The 26,608-nt window shown below is 41.2% G+C and overlaps 1 protein-coding gene across 2 annotated transcripts in view; it reads right to left on the bottom strand.

The window, feature by feature from the left end:
• ntn2 (netrin 2) overlaps positions 1-25,990 on the bottom strand; it is a 42,493-nt gene extending 16,503 nt beyond the window's left edge. Inside the window, exons 1-3 of one of the 2 annotated variants that reach the window (XM_041974833.1) lie at positions 25,854-25,990; positions 12,479-13,746; positions 75-263 (exon numbers count right to left, since the gene is read on the bottom strand). In XM_041974833.1, the coding sequence (XP_041830767.1) occupies positions 75-263; positions 12,479-13,529 (1,240 nt within the window). In that variant the 5' untranslated portion in view covers positions 13,530-13,746; positions 25,854-25,990. Of the gene's footprint in view, positions 1-74; positions 264-12,478; positions 13,747-23,268; positions 23,530-25,853 lie in introns of those variants that run through there. The other variant, XM_041974835.1, reaches the window with a different exon arrangement.
• Between the last annotated feature and the right edge of the window lie 618 nt (positions 25,991-26,608).

Genomic DNA, 26,608 nt, shown 5'->3' with positions numbered 1-26,608 from the left:
ACAAATAACTTGAGTTAGGACAGGAGCAGAATAAACTCTAAAAGCCACTAAAAGCCATAACTTGCTCTCATTACCTTTGCAGGCACGTCTGTGAGTGATGGGTCTGGCCATGTCTCTGTAGAAGCCCTCCTTGCAGTAGTGGCAGTGGCGTCCGGCTGTATTGTGACGGCAATTCATGCAGACCCCTCCGCTTTTCCTCCCAGACAGCTTGTACAACTCCATGTTGAATCGACAGCGGCGGGCGTGGAGGTTGCAATTGCATGCTGCAGAGGAAAGACAAAAGTATTGTAATTGCATCAACAGAAGGCCACGGGAATAAATGTTAATGTATTCATCAAAAACAAATTAACCAACATGAAATGTTCTCATGTGCACTTGCAGTAAAACATGTGATCACTACTAAGTAAAACACAGGAGAGCAGGGAGAGATTTTCCAGTAAAGCAGAATAATGGTGAGTGGTTTATATTCTTCACTGCAACTCTAAGCTTGGCTGCTATTCCAGAGATCATCAATCAAATGTGATATTTGCAGAGCTCATTTTCTCCATTTCATAATTAATGAATTCAGCTTTTCTCAGGCCATTACTTATTAATCTCTGGAAAAAGAGACATTAATTTCACGAATCACTGATGAGAAAAGACTTCTAAGATCTATTAAAAGTGAGACAGATTCAGATAAAAGAGGGAGCTCGAACTAGCTGTCATCTAAATGAGGCGAGCAGGATATATGTGGGACATGTGACTTGAAGCTGTAGATCTTTACATTCTAACCCAACTCTACTTAAAACACAACATGCTCCTTGATGTCACCTTGGCTCATGAGTATTTCCATGATTCCTCCATGTTCACCAGCTCTGACATTATTGATAAACTCTGGTCACTCTCTACATGTGGGGTTTGCATTTGAGCAGCCTGTTGTGAAACTTCCTCTTCATCTTTCTGTAAGAGGGTTTGATCCAGACCCTCTGCTGGTTAAATCAGAGTCAGACCTGGAACCTAAAAATTTGGCTGTGACTTCAAAGTCGACTGTTGCAGAGTTTTGCTCCAGTTCAACATTATCCGCAGATAAAGTAGAAAGAGGTAAATAACTGCAGAGACTTTGACCAGCAATGTCAACAGCTGTGGTTAAAGAAAATTTTAGGGGATCACAAATAAAGGTGCTATTAGTTAACTGTAGTCAGAAGAGCGTGTGCTCGGAAAAATAGATTTCAATAACAGTGAATGTTTAGAATTAAATAAGACACAACAAAGAGGAATAAGTCAAGACAGACTGGGGGAACTGGAAGGCTTAAATGTTGATGTCTTTGTGTGCGGCTTAAACTGACAGCACTGATTGAGATGTTTTAGATTATATTAAAAACTGTTTTGTTTTTTTTAAGTCAATCCACTCATTTATTACAAAAGGTTTCTAACTTGAAACAGTGGTCTGACATTTTTGGGATATATGCTTATTTGTCTTCTTAACGAGTGCTAAATGACAGGATTAAGGGTTTGGGTTAAGGTTCGGAAAATAGTAGGAAGGTTGTCCAAGCACACAGTCATTGAGGAAACTAAAACTAAACTAATTAATATATGTGCTAGACTATTTCCTGTTAATATTTGGTATAAAATTGTCACACAAACAACAGTAGTTACTAGGTAAATCCCAGAAGTACGACATATAACCACAATGCATCGGACACTGTGTAAAATGTAAACAAAAACAAAATACAATGATTTGCTGATCTCACAAACCCATATCTTATTCCCAATTGAATGTAAACAAAATATCAGATTTTAGAACAGACTTTTTACCATTTCATAGAAAATATTTATTAATTTTTCATTCAATGACAGCAACAACAGTTGCAACATGTACCCTCTTGTTTCAACAGCTGTCTTTAAATGCCTGGAGAGCAGTTGCTGGAGTTTTAGGAGAGGAATATTGTCCCTTTCTTGTCTGATGTAGGATTCTAGCTGCTCAGCTATCCTAGGCTTTTGTTGGCGTACTTTTTGTTTCAGGATACACCAAATGTTTCCTGCTGATGAAAAATCTGGACTGCAGACAGACCAGTTCTGTACCTCAACTCTGTGAAGTCATGCTGTTGTGATGGATGCTGTTTGTGGTATTGCATTGTATTGCTGAAATATGCTAAAACACATACTGTTTGGATGGGAGCTGATGTTGCTCTTAAACCTCCAAGATCTTTTAATCATGATGGAGCCATTACAGAGACAAAAAAAAAAAAAAAAAAAAAAAAAAATAAGGTTGTTGTATTTGGACCTGTAAAAACTTGGAGTTATGTTTGACCAGGATTTGTCCTTTGGCTCACATATAAAACAGGTTTCTAGAACTGCCTTCTTCTGCCTGCAGAACATTGCTAAAGTCAGGGACATCCTGTAACACAGTGATGCAGAAAAACTAGGCCATGCTTTAGTTTCTTCCAGACTGGACTACTGCAATTCCTTATTATTAGGCTGTTCCAAATGTCTCCCAAATTGGTGCTATACAAATAAAGCTGAACTAAATTTAATTATAGGTGGTGGAATTTTCTAAGTCGTCCCAATTTTTACAGTAAATATTTTTCTGAAATTGTTCCTCAGTTTTTAGACAGTTTGTTGCATATTGCTGAACCACTGCTCATCATTACACTTGAGGGACTCTGCCTCCCTGAAATGCTCCTTTTATACCCAGTTGTGTTACTGACCTGTTGCCAACTAAACAAAGCAGTTGTTAAAAGTTCTTCCAGTTATTTTTATTTTTTCCAATTACATTTTCACATCTTTTGCGGCTCCTCCTCCAACTTTTTGTATATGTTGCTGCCACCAAATTAAAAATGAGCCGATATTTTCCATGAAATGTTTTTTTTTTTTTTTTTGCTACTTTTTTGGGTTTGTATTACTGGTACATAATTCTTTTATTAATTTTACTGTCTTCTTTTTTTTTTTTTTTTTTTTTTTACCAAGTTTGCGTATTGATTAAGCATACCATTTCCCTCTTTCCTGTAATTTATGCTAAGCTAATCCAGTTGAGTTTACCTTAATTTCTACTGTACAGAAGCAAATATAATCAATCAAAATAATTTAAGATTAAATGGAAAACTAGTGTGTAACCACCTTGTAACGATCTGTAACGTGCATATCTAATTTAAAAATATCTGTCTTTTCTTTGAATGTCGTCTTGACACGATTTGACAGGAGTTAAACCTACCACGGTTTAAAAGCTGCATTTACAGACAGTACCAAGTAAAAAAGAAGGTGTGCCTTGCAGTAATCGTGCCAGTAGTGAACAATACACATCTCCATTCACATTCAAAGCCTGGCACCTGGTTGGGAAAGAGGCCCACTTTTTCCCAGACCCTGGAAAAAAAAAAAAAAAAAAGAAAAAAGAAAAAAAAAGTGAGGGTGTAGGGGGCACATTCCCAGACTATTTCCCAATTCCATCTGGTTATTATGTGGCCCAATTTGTATGGAATTCTGCTCTTAATGAAGCGCTGTTTAATGTATAAATTCATATCAAGGCAGCACTGTTTGTGTGGAGACACTGCTGGATTTCTTGGCTATGCTTTGATGGACTAGAGAGCCCAAGAGCAGAACTGACCCCTGACCCCAGAGAAAGTAAATGTGTAAGCAGTTCTAAGACAGCAATGACTCGTTGGATCCTGAAGGAAGTTAAAAACTTAGTTCAAAGTCTTTAATGTTTGGTGTGTTCTTAGCGGGAGAGATGTGGCTAATCCCCACTTTAACTGGTAAAGCAACATGCAGCAAATTACTCACATATTGGAGATGCAGCTAGTTAATTCTCTGTGTGTATTTGTGCATGTGCGTGAACAATTGAACAGCCCGCCTGATTTCTTCTAAGGGAAATGTGACAAAAAACACACCAGCCCCAGTGAAATGCCAAGGCTAGGATGGGGGGCAACTGTGATTACGATCAAGCATCTCAAACTCTCAAACGCACACACAGCTGTGAGCACTTGTGTCCATTAACACCTTGTAGGGGAACATGAAAGCAATGGATCACATTTTCTCCCCAGCTGAGGAACCGATGGCTTTCTCATGGCATCTTCTCGATTTACTGCCATGCAACAAGATCAGCCAACAAAGTCTGGAGTTAGAGAGGATATGTTCAAGTGTGGAGAATGTAAAGAAAGCTCCTAGAATTTAACCTTTAAATGATTTAGCATGTGTAGCTGTGATGGCTTTAACACCAGCCAGATAGTTTGTGAGAGACAAAAGAAGGAGAGAATTTGAGTTTGGCAAAAATAGAAGCTCAGTATCTAACAGAAAAAGGATAACATAAACTAAGTTGGTTGCAGAGCAGAGGTCAAGAAGCACTTTATTATTTGTGCGCTAAGCAGAATAATTATGAAAAATGTTTGTGTGGTTTCTATGGTCTTCTCCCTGAATGCAGTTAGCCCCAGCTCAGAGCCACAGCTGCCCAAGGATCCTGGAATGTTTATGGGTTTGTTTTGAAGTGCTTGTGCACACACACACACACACACACACACATCCTGACACTCCACCTCCCATCAACCTGCCACCCCCCACTCAACCAAATTAGGCTCAGCAGGGATAACTGAACACTGTTGAAGGCCATTTTTCCAATTCATTAACACATCAAAGTCTTACTGTTGCTTTGAAAAAAAACATTCATTCTTATCTGTTGGATGTAAAAAAAAAAAACTTCATGATGGAAAGAAGTTCTGTGGGTGGCAGAAAGTCGGTGAAGAATCTCTGATCTTCATCAGAGTGTGGCCGCTTCATGGGTCATCCAATGTAAGGATGGAAAAAGCTGATTTCTCATGTTCTGGAAATTGAACAACAAACACAAGCAGGGTTTTCGAAGAGAGAAGTGCTGAGACAAAAAAAGGAAGGATGGAAGGAACAGAATAAGAGCACCTTGTAAAATATTAGATGACTGTTTCACCATCTTTTCATCAAACAGATCCGAATGGGGGGGAATAAAAAACAAATCTCCTTCTCTTCACAGTTTGTACAACAATTATCAGTTTCAATCTGCTCTGGGCAAGCTTTTCTTCTTTTTACAAGTACAGAATTTTTTTTAAAGGAAGGCAGACAGAGTGGAACAACACACTTTTATTTCAGCTATAATAACAGGTGCCTCAACATGTAAATGTGCTCTGAACAAACTCACTGGTTTGATCTGTCAAGTGTGTTATAACAAATTGGCCCTTGAAGACTGCGCTCAACAAATAAAACGCAAGTGTGTTTGTGGAGTGCGCTGCTTCTCTTTCTCCCTCCATATGTCAGGGATAAATCTAACCTCATTTTTCCTCCAACTTGAACAAAGCCAAGCCAGTAAGCACAGCCAATTGATTTTGGATGCCTGTGCAAAACCCAAATCCCATGGATAAAATTGGTCCTTGAAAATTGGAGTGCTCATACCGCCACCTTTACCCTTTTGGCCCGAGCCATGGTCCAGACCTGCTGCTGCCCCCCTTGGGTGCTCTCTCCGCCTGGCCAAACAGGCTTTGCTATGTGGGCTCCTGCCATTATGTGTGTGTATACATACACACTGTTTTTCAATGTGTATGTGTTGTGTGTTTGGGCTGGGTTCCACCTGGCTGCTCCAGCCACCTGCTCAGGGCACGGAGGGGAACACTCGGTTAATTAGCTCCTCATTATAGCCAAGGCAGCGTACAGTGCAGACACACACACACAGCTACACACACACACACACACACACACACATTTATGCACCCACCATAGACTTGCTCAAGAGGTAGTAACCTCTCACAAATGATGAGGATCAAATAACTGAAGGCACTAAAAGAGTGAACAGAGTTTTAAACGGATGTAAGCTTTGCTGTTCGGTAAGCTCTAATGAGCTGTGGACAACAAGCTGAGAAAAAGATTTAAGAACTCCAAGTGGAGTTACACGGAAACTACAATTCTGGTGCCCTGCTGAGTGTATTTACACTGTGATTCTGCTTCGCTGTAACAAAGCTACTTTAGCTCCACTCGCTTCTTCCTCTACATCCACATAGACATATCTTTCACTTCTAGCCTTGACACCACATCTCAGCTCTCCCCTCCTTCTGCTGGTTTTTGTGGTTAGCCTCATGCCGTGGGCTTAAGCGCAGGCTCTTGGGAGCCCTTTTGAACTTGGAGTCCCCTTAATTCCTCTTCCAACCCTCCCATAAGCCTCCTCCCACCTCCCTTCCTCTTACTTTCACAAGACCCCCATTTCAAATACTCTTGCTCGCCACCTCTTAGTCTTTTTCATTATTTCCTCCCTCAGCTCACACTCTCATCAATACTTTTCTCCATCTCCTCTTTTTTCTCTCTGAATGGCATCAGGCAGGCAAAGATTTTAACAAGATTACGCTGGAGGGTTGCCAGGCTGGGGGGCCTGGTGTCAGTGGTGAGTCGAGTCCTTAGCTCCGTTCCCTCTCACCGGTCCACTTCACTTCCCCACATCTAAACATCATTATCTTAGTCCTGCCTTTGCCTTCACTTTCTGTCTGTTCCATTTCTTTATTTTCTTCACAGGCAAAATTTTGCAGATTTAGAGGATGTTGTGCAATTAAACTATCATGGGAGATCAGTTTAAACCAAGTTAAACTTTAATCGCTCTGTTTTTGGCTTTACTTTTAGCATATACAACCATGAGGTCCACTCAGGGCAATGCATGAAATGCCTTGGCTGGTTTAGAAATAGAAAGTGACAGATGGAACATACTGTGTAAATTCACTCGCTTGGCTTGAGATGACAGCAGAAATGGCAGAGAACTACAGCTCAAACCTCCTTAAAAGCTCTTTTGAAGCAGTGGAGGTGATGTTGAAATGGTGGATTGCAATGTAGAGATGTGTTGGCTCCAAGATTCAAGGCATCTCATGTTTGCTCTGAGAGGGCCTCATGACTTTATGATACAAGAAACAACACATATTTATTCATGTTGTCAGAAACCAGGTGTCACTCCCATTTTTTCAGACACTGGCAGTTTCAGGAATCAGCAGGATCCTGAAAGGCTGTATTTAACCTTGACTCTAACCAAACAGTGAATGGAAATTAAGGAAAACAAAAATTCACACAAAAAGAATAAAAGTGTCCTTGTGTTTGTTCTAATTTATAGATTAGAAAATCATACTCATATAACCTAATTAGTCTGTTTTACGCACAAAGATAGCCAAAGACAGAAAAACACCATTAATGTGACTGTCATGCTCTAACAGTTCTCACACATATTCTCTCTAAATACTCCCTGAATCTGGCTGCCACCAGAAATATGAACACGCAGCCAAAAACCACATTATTTTCTCATACAATGCTGCACAGAGGCTTGCAACAGTATAACAATTATCTGTTAGTAAAACAAAAAGAACTCAATAGCCAGAAAAGGAGCTGATTTCAGCAAAAAAGAAAAAACAAAACAAAATGGAGTTAATCTTTGACAAGAGTCAGTTACACACTGACAGAGAGGAAGAGAGCGCTGGCGGTGACGGGCACCTCAGGAGATGATTGCTACCATCTGTGGGAGAGTGAGAGTGGGCCTGAGAGAGCAGGGTGGGCACACTGCAGATTCACCAGTTTGCTTTGGCACTGTGATGAAACACTACATTGCACCACGAGATTATTACATGTGAGCCTTACACATGAACAAATGCACGGAGATATGTACACACATAAACACACACACCACAAACTTGGCCTCAGGCAGCCAAAAGCATTTCTCAAGGATCCAGCATTTTAACCTCACTGACACTAATGCTGTCATTTGACACTCTGCTCTCTTTCACATCAGTTTCACTGTGTTCCTGTCTTTCTAGAAAGCCTTTCTGGGTGGCTTCTAAGAATGAGAAATCCATCAATCCCTTGTTAGCTGGCCAAAAACCAAAACTGAATCACTGATAGCAGGAATGAATGAAAAGAGCAAAGCTGCACTACAAATCATTATTATTCCTGCTTCAAATCCTTTAACTACAAACACACCCGCCAAAAAAAGCTCATGTACTTTCCGTTTGTTGGTCCTGTTTTACACCGACTACCCAAGAGGCATGATTTTAAAACATTTGTGGCTGTGTAATTATATGGAAGCACGAGAGATTTCTTTTTTCAAAAATCAATTTCTTTCATTCAGCAACCTTCTTTAATGCATACTTTTATGCACACACAAACATCTTCTGCTCATTTTAGAGTTGCTCTGTAAGTAATTGAGTGTTGGTTCCCCATTAGCCTCAGGTGACAGGCATCTGAGATGGGAGAAAGGGGGAGGCTCTTTAAGTCACTTAGTGAAAAAGAGAACATGGCACGTATAGGCTGTAATATTCATGCAGGCCTGGCTTCATGTCATAATGCCCTCTAGGGTCTGATAACATTTTAGATGAACATCATTACGCCATGTGCTGAATATCTGAATTCTCTAAGCTTTAACAGTCTCTGGTGAGGTTGGCATTGTTTTACTCAAAACCAAACAACATTGTGTAGCAAGGATAAAAAAAAACAAACAAAAAAACACAAATCCTTCTCCTCTCCATGCTAGGATTGGGAAACTATAAAATCCAGTGCTGTTCATGTTACCCAAAACACTCAACCTCACAAACTGCTGTGGTTTTTGTGTGCAGTGTGTTTAAAGATGAGGTCATTTCTCAATCTCAAGGTCTAAAAAATGTCTTGATAAATCTACTCTATGAATGGAACATGGGCTTGACCTCTGGATGCCCTTGAGATGTGGTGGTGGGAGAGGTCTGTTTTGAAATTCTAATCAGCATCAAATGACCATCTGCCCCTTGTCAGTGAGGAAGATGTAGAGAGAGAGTTGGGGGAGGTGGGGGGAGTTTGTTCTTCTGTGGTCTTCAGAGTTTCCAGCTTTGTTACCCAGCTCATCTGAGCCATGTTCCTGAGCATGTGTTCCTGGCTGGCATCTTCCTCTAAAACACACACATAGATCTGGTGGATCACAATGCTTTCCTAAGAAACCCATGTGTCAATGTTCCCCTAATTCCTGCTAATAGTTTCCAAAAATTAAGCTGAGCCCCCCAAAAACCACAAAAGCCCCCTTAAAGTTATTAAGCATACTTGAAACTTCAAATTCTGTCCATTTTGGTGGCTGTTCTTCTGCTCTCCAACTCACATTTAAACATAACCACCGTTTCATTACCGTAGCAGACGTGATCTAATAGCATTTATTACATAGCAGGCAATAACTTTGAAGGTACTAACTATATTTGTGTGGTTTCCTACAGGCGGTGACATGATGATCAGATGTATAATAAAATTCTACCATGAATAGTTATTTGCTTGATTGGTTTACTTTCAAAGCAAACTCCCATTCTTGGATGAAAACAGAACACCATATCACTCATTCCCTAGTGAACTGAAGATGTCAATTTCTTATTAAAATTTTTAGCACCACACCCAAATACTGCGGCAGAGTACACCCGACTCTGCTACCAGCCACAACTCACCTGCACCTCTGGCAATTCAAATCTTCTTCACATGACCCTTGTATTTCAAGTTATGAATACATGCCAGTGTTCCTGGTGCAACACTGGGAGCAGACCTGGCTTGCCTGGTCTATTAGGGATGGATGATGTCTGGCCTTGAGCTTGTAGCGTCCCAGAGCCGTGCTCTGGACTTCCTGCGGTTTGAGTACAAATGAGAGAGAGGAAGGGCTGCAGAATAGAACAGCTTGATGCCGCAGCCAAGCAGGGCCAAGATGGCTGCAGACACAGCCAAGAGCCGAGAGCTACTAAGACACCATAAATTATCATCTACTCAGGATGTCACATTGTCATTGACTCCACAAGAGGCCTCTTCATCTTATACGGCGACTTTGGCAGACTCTATTATGGCATGATATAGTGTCTCACATTTTTAAGTCAACATAAAGTATTTACATTACAGCATCAGCCATGCCAGCAGAAAAGCCAATACTCCATCACAACCAGAAACCAAACAGCTCTTATCCATCTGTTTCCTCATTCTGTACTGTGGCTCAAACTCGGAGGCAGATAAATCACAGCTTTTTCCATCATGTCTACCTCAATGCAAACAGACACACTCCTTTACGAGGCTGCCCTCCCTGACTACTTCAGCGTGGATTTGTAAACTAATGTCTTGAGGCAGGATTCATAGAGAGGGAGGCGGCAGATGGGCGTGTGTGTGGATGGCTTGTGTCGTGTCTGGAAACTACACGTACATGAGCTTGCCAAGACAGAGAGTAATATTGGTGCTGGGTATGTCAAACATTTAGGAAAAAACAAAACATACAAAGGAGCCAGATAAATAGTGTTCTTCTTGCATATAGTAAATACATGGTAAAGACAAAGAAAAGTGGGAACAAAACCTTGTAATTATATTTAAAACACATTTTTGAAAACGGCCTAAAGCATGTGATTTTTAAAGCAGTGGCTGATTCAGTAATAGGGTGTGAAACAACTGCCTGTTTTGAATTTGTAATTACCTACAAACCCAGTCAGCTTAACTTTGTCCTCAATGCACAAAGGATCATGACCCCTCATAACCTCCCACCAACACAAACATCCCTCATGGGGACTCCTCACCTTTGCAACTCACCAGTCTTGCTCACTTTTCCAATCTAAATACCCACACCTCCCCTGCCGCAGTGGTATGCCTCAGGGCTAACACTGCCGTCACTACTTGTGCACCGTGTCAAGAAGAAAAACAAGCTGAGAAACCAACAAAACGTTTAGTGTCTTTTTGAAAATGGCTTTTAATAAACACTTTTGAGATTGTTGAAGGCCCTCCAGCTACTTTAAGGATACTTTGGATGCAGTTCTACCAGAATAAGCTGTAAAAAGGCAGAACATGAAATTGGGGACAACTGGGACTGACTTTTTGGCATGTTCAGATGTATGATCAGGTATAGCGTGCAACTAGTAAAGGGCATAAACTGCACTGTATCAACACTGGGATTAAGTCATTGGAGTTGGCCGGTGCAGCCAGGTTGTTTAGTCCAGGAATTCTGGATAGAAGCGACATGTCAGTCCCACAGAGAAGAGATTTACGGAAAGCGGGCGTAACACTTCCAAACAGCTACGGGACATTTAAAAAAGGGTGTGTGCAACAGTATGAGGAGAAAACACCAAGGGATAGACAGGATATTGTAGTAGAAGAGGTTAGGTGTATGCACGTGTGTGTGGGGGAGTGTATAGGTGTGTGTGTGTATGTGTGTGTGTGGGTGGGTTTTTTTACTTGTATCTGAGTAAATGAGGGCTCAAAGATGCGTGAGAAGCAAAAAGTTAACATGGAAGGTTTCAGAGTACAAAATAAGGAAAGGATGGATTTGTTGGCTGTTCTAATACCAAAATGGCTTTGCACCTCTGGCTCTGTCACTCTTGGTCCCCTTAAAACAGATTTGGCACTGTTCAGTGCTAAATATGATCTCAGGCCAGCTCACTAGGCAATTATAACATGTAAGAAAAATATACAATGTTTTTTCAATGTTCTACTGGTGGTTTTTTTTTCCCCTCTCTGGCTGTAATTTCATTTCATTATGGGTAAAGGTTAAAATGGGGACAGTGGTTCTAATATGGTTTGATTTTCCTATGCTAACAAATTTTTATGACAAGCAAAATTAACCTGAATTAAGTTCCACCTATGTGTATTTATACCAACAGAGAAATGCTGTTGAAATGACCACCAAAGACACATCAACATATTAGAGAAAAAGAAAAATCCCACTGAGTAACACATACAAAAGCTTTGCAAAGCCACCAAATTAATATATGCATGAAATGTCACATCAAAAACGTTAATCATGGAAGACCTTAATCTGATACATAGATAATCCGTTTACCAAAATTGCCACAGAAATTGCAGTAATTTTTCTTGGCAAGCTCTCAGAGCAAGTCTGGATGACTTTTACTGAGCATGTCTTGAAGTAACAGCAAACACTGCCAAATAACATTCTTGTATAACTAAGCTGTAGCAGCGTGCCAATGAGTCAAGATGTTGTCATCTGCTGTTTAGACTTGCTTGTGCAGAAGTTTTTCATAGTCCAAAAAAACAAAATGCTGTTGAGACTAGTAGTCCTTGAAAATGCAAAAGGATGATTGGAACTGAAAGCAACACATAGGCTTGTGTTTTTAGAGGTACTGCCAAAGTTGCCAGCTAAATTGCTCCTTAGTTTCACAGTTCTTCACCTGAACAAACACAAACCTATCCGGTGTAAAGCAATGGCATTAATGACTGTTATGTCATTCAAACACAGATCTTTCTAGTTAAATCTGACCTTGCTTTTTCTACCTTGTTCTCCCTTTCCCATTTTGCTATTGTATTAATTCAGTTTTGTTGGCCTGATGAAACACAGCTGCTCCTAAAGAGAAGTGGTGAAAATGTCAAGTAATGAAAAGATCTAACAGATAAACACCTTTCAACTACAAATATATTTTTGTCACAGCTTTTGTTGCACAACTAGGAATATGAAGTATCTTTAATATAAGACAATTGAATTGATCTTTCTGGGAGAGTAGAAGAACATAATGAATGACAGAAAGGGGGGAGGACTTACGCAGACATTCGTTGGCCTCACGAGCATTGGCCCTCTGCCACGGTCGGTCATAGTGAAAGGGCTTGCAGCGGTCGCATTCAGGCCCTTCTGTGTTGTGTTTGCAGTCACACACCAGTTTGCCTTCCTTGTCTTTCAGACAACGTGAGGCATGGCCATTGCATTTACACCTCCCGCCCACCTGGAAGTCTCCCACTGCATAGAAATATGTTGGTAGTGTTGATGTTACTGCCATGGGGTCATCGTCCCTTCCCCCACTGCTGCTTCCAGTCCCCATTACAAGCTCCCGAGGCAGCTGGGGCCGGCTGAAGACCACACGTATATCTGTAACAGTCACCCAGTCCTGAAGGACTGGGCTGTTGTCAAAGTCTTTACCAGAGGGTCGTCCATCCAGAGTGCTGAAAGCAATGAGCCCTCCAGAAAGTGGGTGGAGGTCAGTGTGGCCATCTGTGCAAAGAGCTTCCTGCTCATTCTGTTTGGTAATGGTTGCTTTGTTGGGCCTGTTGTACATACGTCGGCACTGTGAGGAGTAAAACTGGTAGGGCATCCAGGTTTTGCCATAGTCCATGCTTTTGTAAATAGCCAGGGAGTCAGGTCGTGGTGAGCAGAATTGCAGGCTGACATAAGTGATCTCAAACTTTTTACCCAGTGAGAGGGTGAGAGTCACGTTGTGTGGAGAGGTATTCAGATTCTCTGACTGCCAGCAGGTAAGGTTGTGGGCTGAGTTGTGGTCAGTGAGGTAGGAAGCAGGATGGGCCCGGCGGGGGTCTGCTGCATCACAGATTTGGCATGCGCGAACAGAAGGTCGCTCATCACTACGCTCCACCACACTGCAGGAGCGGGATGGCGGCCGGCCGCAGACACTGGACACCAACACCTCTTTGCCAAAAGCAGCATTGATGAATTCAGGGATACAGCGTCGGGCTGCACCGGTATCATCATAGCAAGGGTCTAGAGGGGTTTGCTGCCCCGCAAAGGGATTGGTGGCACTGTGAGTGGAGGCTGAGCATACCAAGAGGTACAGGCCCAGCAGGCATCTCCAAGGTTCCCTCATCCTGCTAAAAGGGCCTGTGTTTCAAGGTGTGCCTGCACTTATGCAAAGTTGAGACTTTGTGTGCGTGCCCAAGAGACCGAGAGCAAGAACTGGGTGCAGCTGAGTGTATTTGTCTCTGGAAAGATGTGTCTGTGTGTCTGATTTTCCCCTACTGACAGTCAGTGGAAGGAGAGTGTCTGAGCTCAGTGACCCTTCACTTCAGGTTGGCCAGTCTTTCCTGTAAGAGACAGAAATAAACAGAAAGGTCAATGTCATAGACATATTTTCACCATAATAGGATACCAAATGGAAAGTGACACTGATCTACTGCATAAAAACATGACTACATATCCATTAAACCAAATTATATTTGCCCTTATACAGGAAATTGAACAGAATCTTTTGTACGGTACAATCCTAAGCGAGTGTGTTCATTGACTAAAAGCCTGTCAGAGGATCAGACAGTTAGATGAGGGGCCCAAGAGAAAGGATGTGACCATTTAAAGAGAGACATTAGAGACTGTGAGTAACTGCATCCTGAATTTCAATGCCGTTCTCTCATTCAGAACTTCTATTCAGGTCAAAACTGGCCAAGCCTTCTGGTCATGCTTGAAAAGCATAGCAGAAGTCACCCCATAATCCCTGGTGGTGCTGCACAGCAGTGAACTGGTCAAACCTCTGCTGAAAGAGCTGGAAGTGAAAAAAGGAAACTATGTCGTATACAAGGACATGGCTGTACTGTTGCACCATTTCAGATATTCTTAACTTTATAGTGAATCAACCACTGAGATGCCATTGTTGCACAGTGGTGGCCCCAGATTAAGCAGCATTATGGACATTTATTGAAGCACAAAATTCACCAGAAAGTGATAGCTATTTAAAGATTATTCTCCACGCCCAGAGAACTGAGGCTATTCATGCCTTTCTAAATCTCCGGGTGCAGAGAGGTACCTGGATGGCATCATTTATATGCTCACAGCTAGACAAGAGGCCACTCGGTTGCAAGGAGAGAAAAACCAAGGGGTTCAGGGAGGAAAAGCCTAAGAAAGAAAGAAAGAAGGAAACAGAAAGAGATGTATTTCACCAGAGGCTTTTCATTCCCTAATCCCCTTTTGCGTCCTTGGGTGTCAAATCTAGAAGAACCCCATTTCACTACAGACAGCTGAGGGGTTGAGAAGGCACCCCAATCCTCTGTGCAAAGTATTTCTTAAATTACAATGAGTTACACCCACCGCCTCCTTCTTTCACATTCCCTTTTAAACTACAGCATCCCTCTTCATCTTGATAGAACAAAAGGCTCTCTCTGTATCCACTTTGGTCAAGAAGGGAAAGCAGACGGACGGCTTTAAGGCAACTCGGGGGGAAAAGAAAAGGTTTTGTTCTTTCCTTGTGTGAAGGGTCCAAAGCCAGCAGACCTCAAAAAAAAGAACCAAGTGGCCACTTAAATAGGACTACTCTTCTGTGCTCAAGTGCTTAAGCCCAGCCATTTGGCCCATTCTCAAGCAAGCAGTGGGTGTTAGAAGAAAACAGTTTGAGGAACTCGCATCGAGTAGAGAAGCAGTGTAGAACAAGTACAACCACATCCTTTCACAGAACTACAGGATAAATTGTTTAGCAACAACAAATCATTTAAAATGAACCTTAATAAATTTATTTTTTTACGTCATAAAGCTGAAGTTGGGATATCTATCACGTCACACCTGAGTGCTGACATCACAAATTATTACAAATCCTGTTGAGTCATTAATAAAAACGGATCTATGATCATTTTCGATCATAATTATGTCTTAAGTGGAATATCAGGAATAATCTTTATGTTGACAAAAGGGGATTTTCCTGCTATTATGTAACTGAATTTAAGTTTGGGATGCATATTTGCCCAGAGCTTTGGGCAAGTTTTAAATATGCCAAACTGAGAGAAACGATGAAACACAGTTTTTTTTGCATACGTATTTTACTTTTTTCTTATTTTTAATTTGTGCTTGTATTCTCATAGTAGAAACCACAAGGAAATACATTGGCAATTTCAGTTGATTTAAGAGTTATGAATGGTACATGGTACTTACGTAGCACTTTTACCCTAAGCGCTTTACATGCATGTCATATTCACACACACATTCACACACTGATGGCAGAAGCTTCCATTCAAGGCGCTCAACCACGACTCATCTTGCTCAGGGACACCTTAATTTGAGCTCTCCGGGCTGGGCTTGAAGTGACAATCCTTGGGCTAAGGGACGACCACTCTACCCATTGAGCCATGTTGCCAGACAACATGCTGAATGGCCATCTCACATGAAAATAAGGTGGATTTAATTTTTCATCAATGCAGAGAATAATTTCTTTTAAACCGTGAAGTAGCGACGTTGAGTCAGTAAATTTTTAAAATATATTTAAAGACCTTGATATATATAAAATGTACAGTTATTGTAGAGTATAGGTCTGCCAGGACAGATAAACTATCGGCTAATGATGTGTCTGAGGGAGAGGTGGTAAAAGTGGATATGCAGATGGGAGTTTATCAGCCAAAGCACTCTATCAAAAGACAAGCTGTGGTAAAGCTGGCAGGCCAGACACCCACTGGGTAGGTCAAGGGTAGATGGCTGAAAGAATTAGCAAGTCATTAGCATCCAGGAACAGCTACCACCAACAGCATGTCGAACTGAGTAAATTCGTAGTAGAGGACTCAAGAGAACAGGTTGAAAGGAGCAGGAACAGTGGGTAGAAATTATGAGAGGTGAAGAAAAAACTAAGCAAAATTACTCAAGTCTTATGGCCTAACAGGTATTTTACTGAAGAAGTTCAAAAATATTTTAATATAGAGGAAAATTGTCAACACAGCCGAGAGAAAAGAGAACAGACAAAATTATGATAGGCAAGAAAGAAAAGATGGACACACGAGTGGTAAAGAAATAGTGAGTGGCCCGACAAATCACTGACGGTGATAAAGCAGAATGACTTGCGGGGAGGCGAGCAAGGACAGAGAAGAATGGGAACAGTGGGAGAGAGAGAGAGAGCGAGAGAGAGGTTATTTGACTAAGATGAAGGGCGCTGAGGAAAGGACATGAAAAATGTAAGAGGGGGAACCAGAGGACAGACAGATTAAGGTGAAGGACTGCATTGGTCGGTGTTGGGGCTTAGAATGACTAAATATGGTGTCTGCTGGACTTGCGGGGAGACTCTTCCACGGTCTGGTGCTGTCAGGCGCATCTGGCAGATGAGCATGTAGGTTAAACAGAGAGAGAACAGTGACATGGCTGTTTAACTCTGCACCGTCTACCCTCCAGAAGAATGTTAACAGTTCTCCAACTCACTAATGAAACTCCAAAATGCAAAAATGCTGCAGTTCTGTATTCTGATTTAAAATCTTACATTGGTCATTTGTTAACACTAGATTATTACTTTGATTCACTACTTTAGAGCAGGGATCATGAACTCTGGACCTCTTGACCCAGTGTCATGCAGGTTTTTTTATTTCCTTGTTGCAACACCTGACTCAAAATAAGGGGTTGTTAAGAGGCTTGTGCATAACTTGCCATCAAGCTGTAGGAGAACCATTTCATTTGAACCAGGTATATCGCAGCATGGAGACATCAAAAACCTGCAGGACACTGGCCCAAGAGGTCCATAGTTGGTGATCCCTGCAAACCCCATAAAGACCTAGTGGGCCATTTGCTTCAGTCTTTATCATCTTGTAATGCCACCTTTATTTAAAGGATTTTAGTCATCTCTCACTCAAGTTGGAGCACATCAAGCAGTACTTCTACCAACACATATTATTTTATTTATTTATTTATTTGCATCTGTCTGTGAGTAACCTGTTGTTAATAATTTCAATTATACTTCATCAATTTAACAGTAAATGACGGAATCTGAAGCTCTTGGGACTGGCAGTCTGTGTTCTGCTGATTAGTAGCGATTCTCGTTTGGGGTTTAGTTTGGTTTAATGCTGGAATTCTATTCACAATGCACTTGATACAGTTTATTTATTTATTGACATGGCAGCATAATTTGCCAGAACACCAACTGGTTAGAATTTGTTTTTAGCCAATCATAGACCTCTGCACTCTTGCCACACTTATGCTTCCTTGCACAGTTATGCTGTCCCCTACCCCTGCAGCTGCCATCTGCATATCCAGCAGATCATAACGTAGGATAATTATTGGATGATTTCCAAGCACGTGCTGTAAAAAAATTAAAGAAAATGTGAGGCAAGAAGATGAAAAAAGGAAGGCACAGTTATAAGATTTGTGAAGCCACTGTGTCACAACAGTATGTCTACACACATTAACAGCACAAATGCTTTGTGCAATTGTGCAACAATCCCCAGGGGCGCACTACCACAGCCTTAAATAGTTTGTTCATTAGTATTAAAGTGTATAGTATCCTAAAGAATTAAAAATGTACATATATATGAATGGGAAAGTCCCATGTGTAATAACTGCAAAAAGATCAGGCTATTTTGCAGATTAAATTGTTTTAATCAAACAGTGACAGCCCAATTAGTGCAGGTGGTTGATGTGGGGGAAGAAAATGGAAATTAGATTAAAAAGGGGTGGGTGAGTAATTGAGGGACCAACTCAGAGAGACAGGAAGACAGAGTGAGAGGAAAAAGAGAAACAGGAAGATGACAGGGTGGTCTGGTGGTTTCAACAGAGACATTCCAGGGAACGTTTTTTCAGCTTCTCCCTGTCACCGGGAGATCATCCCATGTTGAGTTGTCTCTCTTTCAAGCGTGGGCGCCTCTGTCAGAGTTCACAGATTAGGAAAACAGAAGTCGCTGAGAGGCTTTATTTGGCTTGGGTGTAGAGGAGGGCGCCAGGGGAGGTGAGGATAGGAAAGGGACAGCTGAGCCACTTTGTATCCCAAGTGGGAGCCTTTTTACACTGGTTGGCAAGGTGGTCACACTCTGTGGACGAGGAGTGAATGGATGTTTTTTGGGGTGTTTGTTTCAGATAACAGCAAGCTGAGGTCCATACTGACACTCTCCTTTCCGTCTGCCCTGCTTTACAGTAATCCCTGTTGGATTTTTTGCTGGGTGACCAGAGCCAAGAGGGTTTTGGGATGACCAACAGCAGGACGACCTCCATTCTTATTATAGAAAGACCCTTTATAAACAGGAAACAATGCAACAAGGTCAGAAATCCCTTTAAAATTTCTAATACTGTTTCCGATTCTATTTATCTGACACATTTTCAGCTCTTCTGCTTCACCTTCTGTCTCAAAAGTCTTACTCATGAAAAAAAGCAAACCTAAAAAACAATTATGCTTATCCTTTCTGTATCCACACACACATACAAGAAAATTAAACCCATCCAGATTAATCAACATGACTGACAGGCTTCAGGTAACGCGGGTGTGATATCAGTAACCTGAATTCCACTTGAAGATGTGTGTGTCCACACAGTGTTGATCAGGATCCTACTGTTTGTCTGAACGTGTGTGAGCGGATGGTGGATGGGGTGTCGGATAGTCTTGAGTTCCTTGCTGGCATTCATTAAAGACCAAGGAGGAGGGGAGGAGAAGCGGGGAGGCTTGAGGGCAGGAGGGGGTCAACTCTCACAGCTGAGGGCGTCATTAGCAGGGGGATCACTGACAAATTTTTAAAGCCTCCTCAGAGGTTCACTGTGTGTGACTGTGTGTGTGTCTGAAAGGTTTAACATGAAAAATCCCCTCACCTTTTTTCTTTTGCCCTCTTTTCTCTTAAATCTAATTCCAGCCCCATTTAGAAAATGCCTCAGTATCGTGCCACTATACACTATTCATAGGAATATACCTCACGTTTGACGGCGCCTGTATGGCTCAAGTCAAAGCAAGAAAATCCAAAGAATATAACAAAAACATTTAAGTGAAATATTTTCTACCTTTCCATTTGACAGAAAGAGACACTACAAGAAGAAAAACTGAACGCCCAGCAGAGGAATGCAGCAACTTCTGTGGCCAAGCCCACATGGTTGGCCCCGAGTCTGACGGCAGTTCTTTGAATCAACAGAACCTGATCCAGAACCTAACAGGAGGAGAGAAGCCAGACAGAGCAAGGTGGAATATGAGGTCAAGCCAGTTCTCACAGACTCCGACAGGAAGTTGTCTTAAGCTGGCCCTATCCGTTTTTATCCGCATGCACACTTTAGAACAAAAGTAAGAGGAAAATGCTGATAGGAGAGGTTGTGGTATATTTTTCTGCTAATGGGAGGATTCAGTGAAGTCAGTGCTTTTGGTGAGAAAACTGGAGGGGTAGGGGGGGAATGATATGAGCTTGCAGAAAGTTTTAGGCACCGGTGACTTACTAGTCTCAGGGATAAACAGGGTTAACATTTCAGAAAAGGCTAGAATAAAGACTTCAGTTACTTTGACATATATCTATCTCCACACATCCACCCACTGTGCTAAATACACTGTATGCTGCACTTCATTTTCTAATTGCAGCTCTTACAGAAAATGGCGATAAAGTGCAAACGTTGCTTGATGCAAGTCATAAATATGTTTGCTCAAATCACAGTGAGGCTTTAAAGCAACCACTAAGTTCCCACATTTCTTCAGTCTCAGAAAAACTGTTTCACAAGATGAAAAATGTAGCTGTAGTGGGAAGCAAACGCTTTACTTTGTCTTGGATTTTTAACTGACAGGAAGATGGATTTGGGAGAGAAGGGACCAGAGTCTGAAAATTTATAGCCGTCCCGTGTCGAGCTGTGATCTGTTTTCAGATACAAGAAATATTTCCCATACATGTGCTGTCAAGATGAGCCTGAGAAAAGATGACACCCACAGACCTGTGACGATGGTTTGAGCTACAGACTCTCAAAAGTCTGTCACGGGAATGCCATCATACAGCTTGGTTACAGGGATAAGGAAAGCCATGAAAGAGATGCTGAGAGGTTTTTGTACCCCAGCTGTACTGTTTGCAGTGGATGCAGGTGGGTTTGATGGCTCCCTGATTGAACATTTCCCATGGTTATGAGCACATCCAAGACTGTGACTTGAGTGGCAGTTGAGGTGTTTTTGGATTTGAGAAGAAGTAGCTCATTTATTGGGATGAAGGGATTTAAAGAAAAGAGAGGTGAATGCTCCTTCAAAGCCTTTTGAAGGTTGGCTGTGGTAGGCAAAGCCGCGGTTTTCCCAAAAAGCCCCCCTAACAGGAAAACAGTCTCTCTTTTTTTTTTCCATTGCACAAGCGCAACCTCTACCCCACAGCCGAAAGCATGGACCTGCTTTGAACTCACAGGGGGAGAGAACCACAAATAATTTTATTAAGTGCTTGTGAGTTTGTGTATATGATACTTAAACACACACATTGTTGATGGACAAATGCGAGGTTTCTAGTAGTTTGAGTATTTATAGATTCTGTACTTATTTGCAAATAAAGAAATGCTGTTATGATGTATCTCAGGATTTGGGCAACTTCCCTTCACCTCTTCCTTTGTTACTCTCCTCCCCATCTTCATCTCCATCTCCCTTCAGGGCAATGCTACAGCACAACAGGGAATCTTTGCCTAAAGACCGGAGGTCAGAGTGTAAAGGCCTTAACTGTCTTTTGGTTTGACCCGTGTTAACATGCAAGCAGAGAGCTTTTTCTCTTTCTTACTTTAACAGTGGTGGTTTTGCTATTTATTCTCACCTACTTTCTTTGCTGTGAAGGGTGATGAGCAAATCTGAGAAAGCCTGGTTTTAACAAGTCAACAGCTCAGAAAGCAAACAGAAGTAGTTCTTTTGAGAACCTAGAAAACATAACATCATCCATCTCACCTGAGCCTTCCACATCAGCGCAGATGTGGCTGTGTGTATGCACATCAGATAAGCTGATAAGTACTAAGTTGGCACAGACACACACACACACACGGACCTCACACACGCATATCAGTCTGCATCTGGATGAAATGTGTGGCTAACAAACCAGGCCTGGCAGGGTGCAGGAAGTGACAGGATAGAGTATGAGAATTTTCTGCCTTTGGATCATCTTTTCACACTGAGACATCTTTGGTGTCACACTGATGGACGGCTGTTTTTTTTTTTTTTTCAAACCAAAAACGATATGCGCACACACATAGTTTGTCAGCCTTAAAGAAAACACAGTTATTTAGGTCAGCAGTGAAACAGCTTTTCAATAACTTTTCACTTCTCAAGTGGAAATGAATGTGTGAGAGTTTCTAATAAAGGTACTTGCTCACACCACTTTCTTTTTTTTAAGGTATAATGGGATGGAAATGATACAGATAAATATTAAATAAGAATAAATTGTGTTTGTTGTCATTAAGGCACACTCAGACCTGTGTGTTTACACTGTAATTAGTCTGATATGGTAACACTGAACTGCTGTAATATGTAAAATCATCATTCTGACCTTCCTCTTTGCCGACCTATATTAAACTGGTTTGTGTAATTTATTCAAAATGACAAATGCTGAACTCAGGGAGCGGATTGTGTTGCACCCAGCAACAACAGGAAAGTAGAGACTGACAGAAAGAAAGATCTAGCATTACTTTGCTTCATCAAACTGCTGAAGCCACAAAAGAAAAATATATTGGCTGTGTTGACTTTACTCGCTCAGGTGGATGGAGCCAAGAGTCCTGAGGAATCCTGCTTTTCAAGGCAAGAGAAAACAGTCTGCTTGTGTTATTGCAGCCTTCTCCATCTCTGTCCATTGGCCTTTTTTCTGGGGGTTCCTGAATACCAAACACAAGTGCATTCACAAACACTTTGCAGGAGTGGATAAAATCTGCACTATGATGCTTTGGATTAGCTCCTACATCATGTGCCTTCAGCTGTTCCTGGCTCGACCTTTCTCACTGTCTTGACCGATGGAAGCAGGATTTGAGGTTAAATTATGATTATTTGCATAAACAATGAATCTGTGGTTGCTCTTCAGATGATCACCAAATCAACAGAAACATTTAATTCTAAGTTAAGGTCTCCCGTTTCATGTTCTTTCAGACTGTGTAAAGCAGTGGATATTCAAAGAACTTAATTCTTCATGGACTAATTCCAGTCATTTGTGGTGAGAGCAATAAGTAGGTCAAGTGACTGACACTGATTCAGTGTGCAATAGGGGCATACTTTAAGTCTATTGAAGCACTTGAGATAAGCAATCAGAATAGGACTCTTGCTTTTGCTTCCAGGCTTTTAGCTGCTTGAGACCAGGGAGCTTAGGGAGGGTGGAGCTCATTGTTATTAGCAGGGCTATTGTTTCCTGTTATACCATGCCAAATATGGGCTTCGGTGCTGAATCAAGTTTATCACTTAAGGTCTCCTTGTAAATGTCAGGTAAGATGAGTCCTAAACTAAAGTAACTAAATGCTTAGGTTTCTCTGGGCAAGTCAACAGCAGATAATTATATTCCAGATTTATTTTAATCTCACAAATGTGTTCCAAATTGAGCGTGGTAGAGAGAAAAAAATTGGATGTGGCATCGGATGTGTAGACTGTGTAGAAGTATAGAACCGAGACGGGCGAAAATCACGAAGGTGCTTTCCACAGGAGTAAAAGTTTAAACCGAGGGAGCCGACACCTGTCTGTGGTGTCCGCTGCAGCGCGCTCCCGTTAGTCAGCAACCCAAACACCTGCACAAAATCGAACTACCTTAGTCTTTACTAAAGCTATGACAATGATTCCTTTTATCTAAAGCAATTAAAAGGTAATGGGCAGCCTGTCACAGCGAGTCACTTTCCTCTCCTCTGGTGCATAAAATTAAAATCTGCTGTATGCTAAATAAACGTCAGGAGGATAATAATTTAAAAGGTACAATGACCCGAAAAAATTAACTTACCCCAGTGTCAAGTCTTCTTTGTCGCTGTATTTTAAAAAAGAACTTTCCCGAAAGAGATCCACACCAGTTAGACTTGAGGTTCTGTTCCCCGTCAGAGACTGTCCTCTCCGAGCGCAAAAGTGTCTCCGCTGCTTCACATTTGTCTCTTCAAAACAAACGCGACATTGTCATCGTAATCAAGAGGAGTTGTACCACTGAATCCATCAGCGCCCGACGCTGGAACCAACTGAAAGCTGTCCAGCACATCCATATGTAAAACGAGCCCAGGGTAGGTTACTCCCCATTAAAATCAATCCCAGATTTTCCAAACCATGTGCGCAAGGCGGAGAGAGAGCGCACCACAGTGTGCGTGTGTGTGTGTTTGTGAGAGGAAGAGAGAAAGAGAACCAGAGTCATATATATTCCTTAGTCCTGGTGTGTTTCCCTAACTTTAATTTTACCTGTAATTTGGTGATGCGTATAATTTAGTTCCGTAGTCCAAATTATCTACACACAATTAACAATTAACCACTTGTGTCAATACTTATCCATCCCTCTCAAACAACACAACTGGTCGCACTTTTACAACAAACATACCTCCACCGCTTTACGGACTCGTCGTTACTGCGCTGCCTGTGCCAAACCCTGCACTGCTTATACTGTGTTCACAGGCAACCATATGGAGGTCGTAATGAGCACACAAAGTTGAACCTGCTGAAACAGAGAAGGCTTTGCTGGACTCCGGGGCCCACAGAAACAAGAGGCATCTGCATAGTGTTAGAATTTATCAATCCCAATAACAGCCCAACACATGTTGGATTTATCAGCGTGCGTCAAGGACGAAAAATGTTAACATTTTTATTATATCAGCATGTAAAAATAACTATCATCAAATTGAATATCTGTTTCACTTGCTTTCTGTTGCACAGTGAAGATGAAACTTTGTTTTTTTTTTTGTTTTTTTTTTTTGTTTTTTTTTCCAAAGAGGTTCGTTTTGGCCATCAGCCATGATGGCATTACATTAACTCAGCTGCATTCACGTGGTTTTATATTCATCTCATGATGCACTTTGTTTTTTTGTTTTGTTTTTTGTTGTTGTTGTTGTTTGCTTTTTATAGATAGAATAGTGTGTGCAGTTTTATGCAGCTCGTCAAGTGAATGAGTGCGTAAAAGCGCACCTGAGAGCGTAATGAATTACAGAGCCAATAGTCAGAAATAAACTGTATTAATAATGACATATATCATTGCATTTGTGTTTAATCAAAAGAGCCAAATAACGTGAATGATGACTTTTGCCACAGGCATTAATGTGTTAATTGGTTTGCATGTCTCAGTAAATCACATCTGACTTTAGAATTAATTTAGCAAATGTGTACAGAATACGTAAAGCCAGCACAGCAGAACTGCGTGGACGGCCGCAACTCACTTTATAATTCCCGTTAATTTACAGGCGACAGCCAGTGAGTTGCCCAGCGTGTTATTACAGGTGCAACGTGCCCGCCTGGCTAACGCCGGTTAATTACGCAAGCAGTGCAGTCCATCAAATTCCGAGCACGTCGTGGTTCCGCAATAAACTGATCAACATTCCTTCTCGTAGGATCTACTTTGCCATCCTCTGTGGGGAAACAGCCACGTCCCCTTGGCTCAGCCCCGGGCTTTAATTCTTTTTTTGTAATGCTGTATTTAAAGATAAAATAACTACATAAACTTTTCTTTCTTTAAAAATAAGGGAAAAAGGCAAAGGAAAAAAATAAACTATTATATACATATATATATATAAAAGGCATGTCATCAGATCAACAGTTGTGTAAAGTAAATAATCATGTGTGCGCGCGCTTGAGACCTACTGAGCACACCTGCAGCCGGTGCTAATTAATGAAGTGAACGCATAGGGACAGAAATAAAAGACAGTTAATAGGTTTGATTAAAAAAAAGGTAAAGCTAGTGAGCTTCATTAAAGTTGAAATTAATTTAATCTAATTCAGCCAAAAGATGAACAAATGCAACGTTGTGTAGTGTAACATCAAGATTATTCTCTTAATTTTGTAAACTTAGGAAATTTATCTTTTTGCTCACTGATATTCACTTAGTGGGTCAATTCAGTATTTTAAATGGTCTTTTTCTTTCCTTTGTTATATTCCCATGTGTATCACACCCGAAAATAACCAATTATCTTCAAAACGAGGCACAATTATTTTACAACGAATCATTTTAATGCCCCATCCTAATTATCCCATTTTAGTCCTCTTATACGCAGAATTCTCTAAAAGGTGGAATTGCACTGGAGTAGCATTTTAATTGCTTTCCAGTGTTTTTAAATTAAAATTATTGAACTGAAAAAGAGAGAAGAAAAAAGTAAGAGGTGGGCAATCAAGTATAACAGACCTGTAAAAGTTTTGTCAAGACTTGGACCTGAATAAAATCCTGTACATTTGCAATTCTGTTTAATGACAGGATAGTCCAACTTTTTTTTTCTATACCAGACGGGCCCAAAATGATCCACTACTCTATATAAATGATCTCTCACAAGTCACAAGTTGGAGAGATTAGGCTGCGTTGCAGACAGAATCAAAGAAAACAAGACAAACAACAGGCAACACACTCACTTGCTGTCAGATGAGATTCAAACTGGGAGCGCTCCTCGGGTCTTTAGAGTTGTTACACTTGGATCAGTCTGCTGATTGTGTCTGCAAAACCAGCTTCAGTAGTCTGCTTGTTCAAAGCTCTGGGCTCTCAGCGCTGGGTTCCCTATGGTGCACACCCTGGAGAAAATGTCAGCCTCTGTTTTATTTTCCTCGCTTCAATTTTTTGGCATCCCTGCGATTGGACGCAGGGAGAGATGCTTACCTTGACGAGAGAGCAACCCGTCCCCCAGTCACCCCAACCACGGATAGTTTTGAGTGGTGACAGGGCGACATCTGGTGGTCAGAAATATGAATTACTCATTGGAACTCTACAGGTCAGATTATAGATCAAACTCTCAGATAACTTTTTGGCCCCACACTACTAGAACATCTTCTAAATATTCCCATGGTAAGAGCTCAGAGGAAGAATAGATAAAAAAAAAAAAAAAAAATAGAATCATATTTACTGATGCAGCTGTTTGGATGAGAAAAGCAGGTGTTGCTAATCATATTAATGATGGTTCATGTACTGGAAAGCATTAAAGGTGAATCCAACACACAGCTGAGGTACAAAAACTGAAGCAACTAAAAGGAATGTTTCCAACTTTATTGTTATTAGTTACACCTGCGTTCGATGAGTCAGGAAGCATTGTACCTGAAATCAAATAAAATGACTTCATAGCATCTATTTTCTTTATGTGTGTGCATGGTTCTGTGGGTAAACAACAAAAGCTGTG

The sequence above is a fragment of the Melanotaenia boesemani genome, chromosome 21, assembly GCF_017639745.1.
Source record: "Melanotaenia boesemani isolate fMelBoe1 chromosome 21, fMelBoe1.pri, whole genome shotgun sequence".
In the NCBI taxonomy this organism is placed as follows: domain Eukaryota; kingdom Metazoa; phylum Chordata; class Actinopteri; order Atheriniformes; family Melanotaeniidae; genus Melanotaenia; species Melanotaenia boesemani.
The sequence above is the reverse complement of the archived record's forward strand: the minus strand, read 5'-3'. Positions and strand labels throughout refer to the sequence as shown.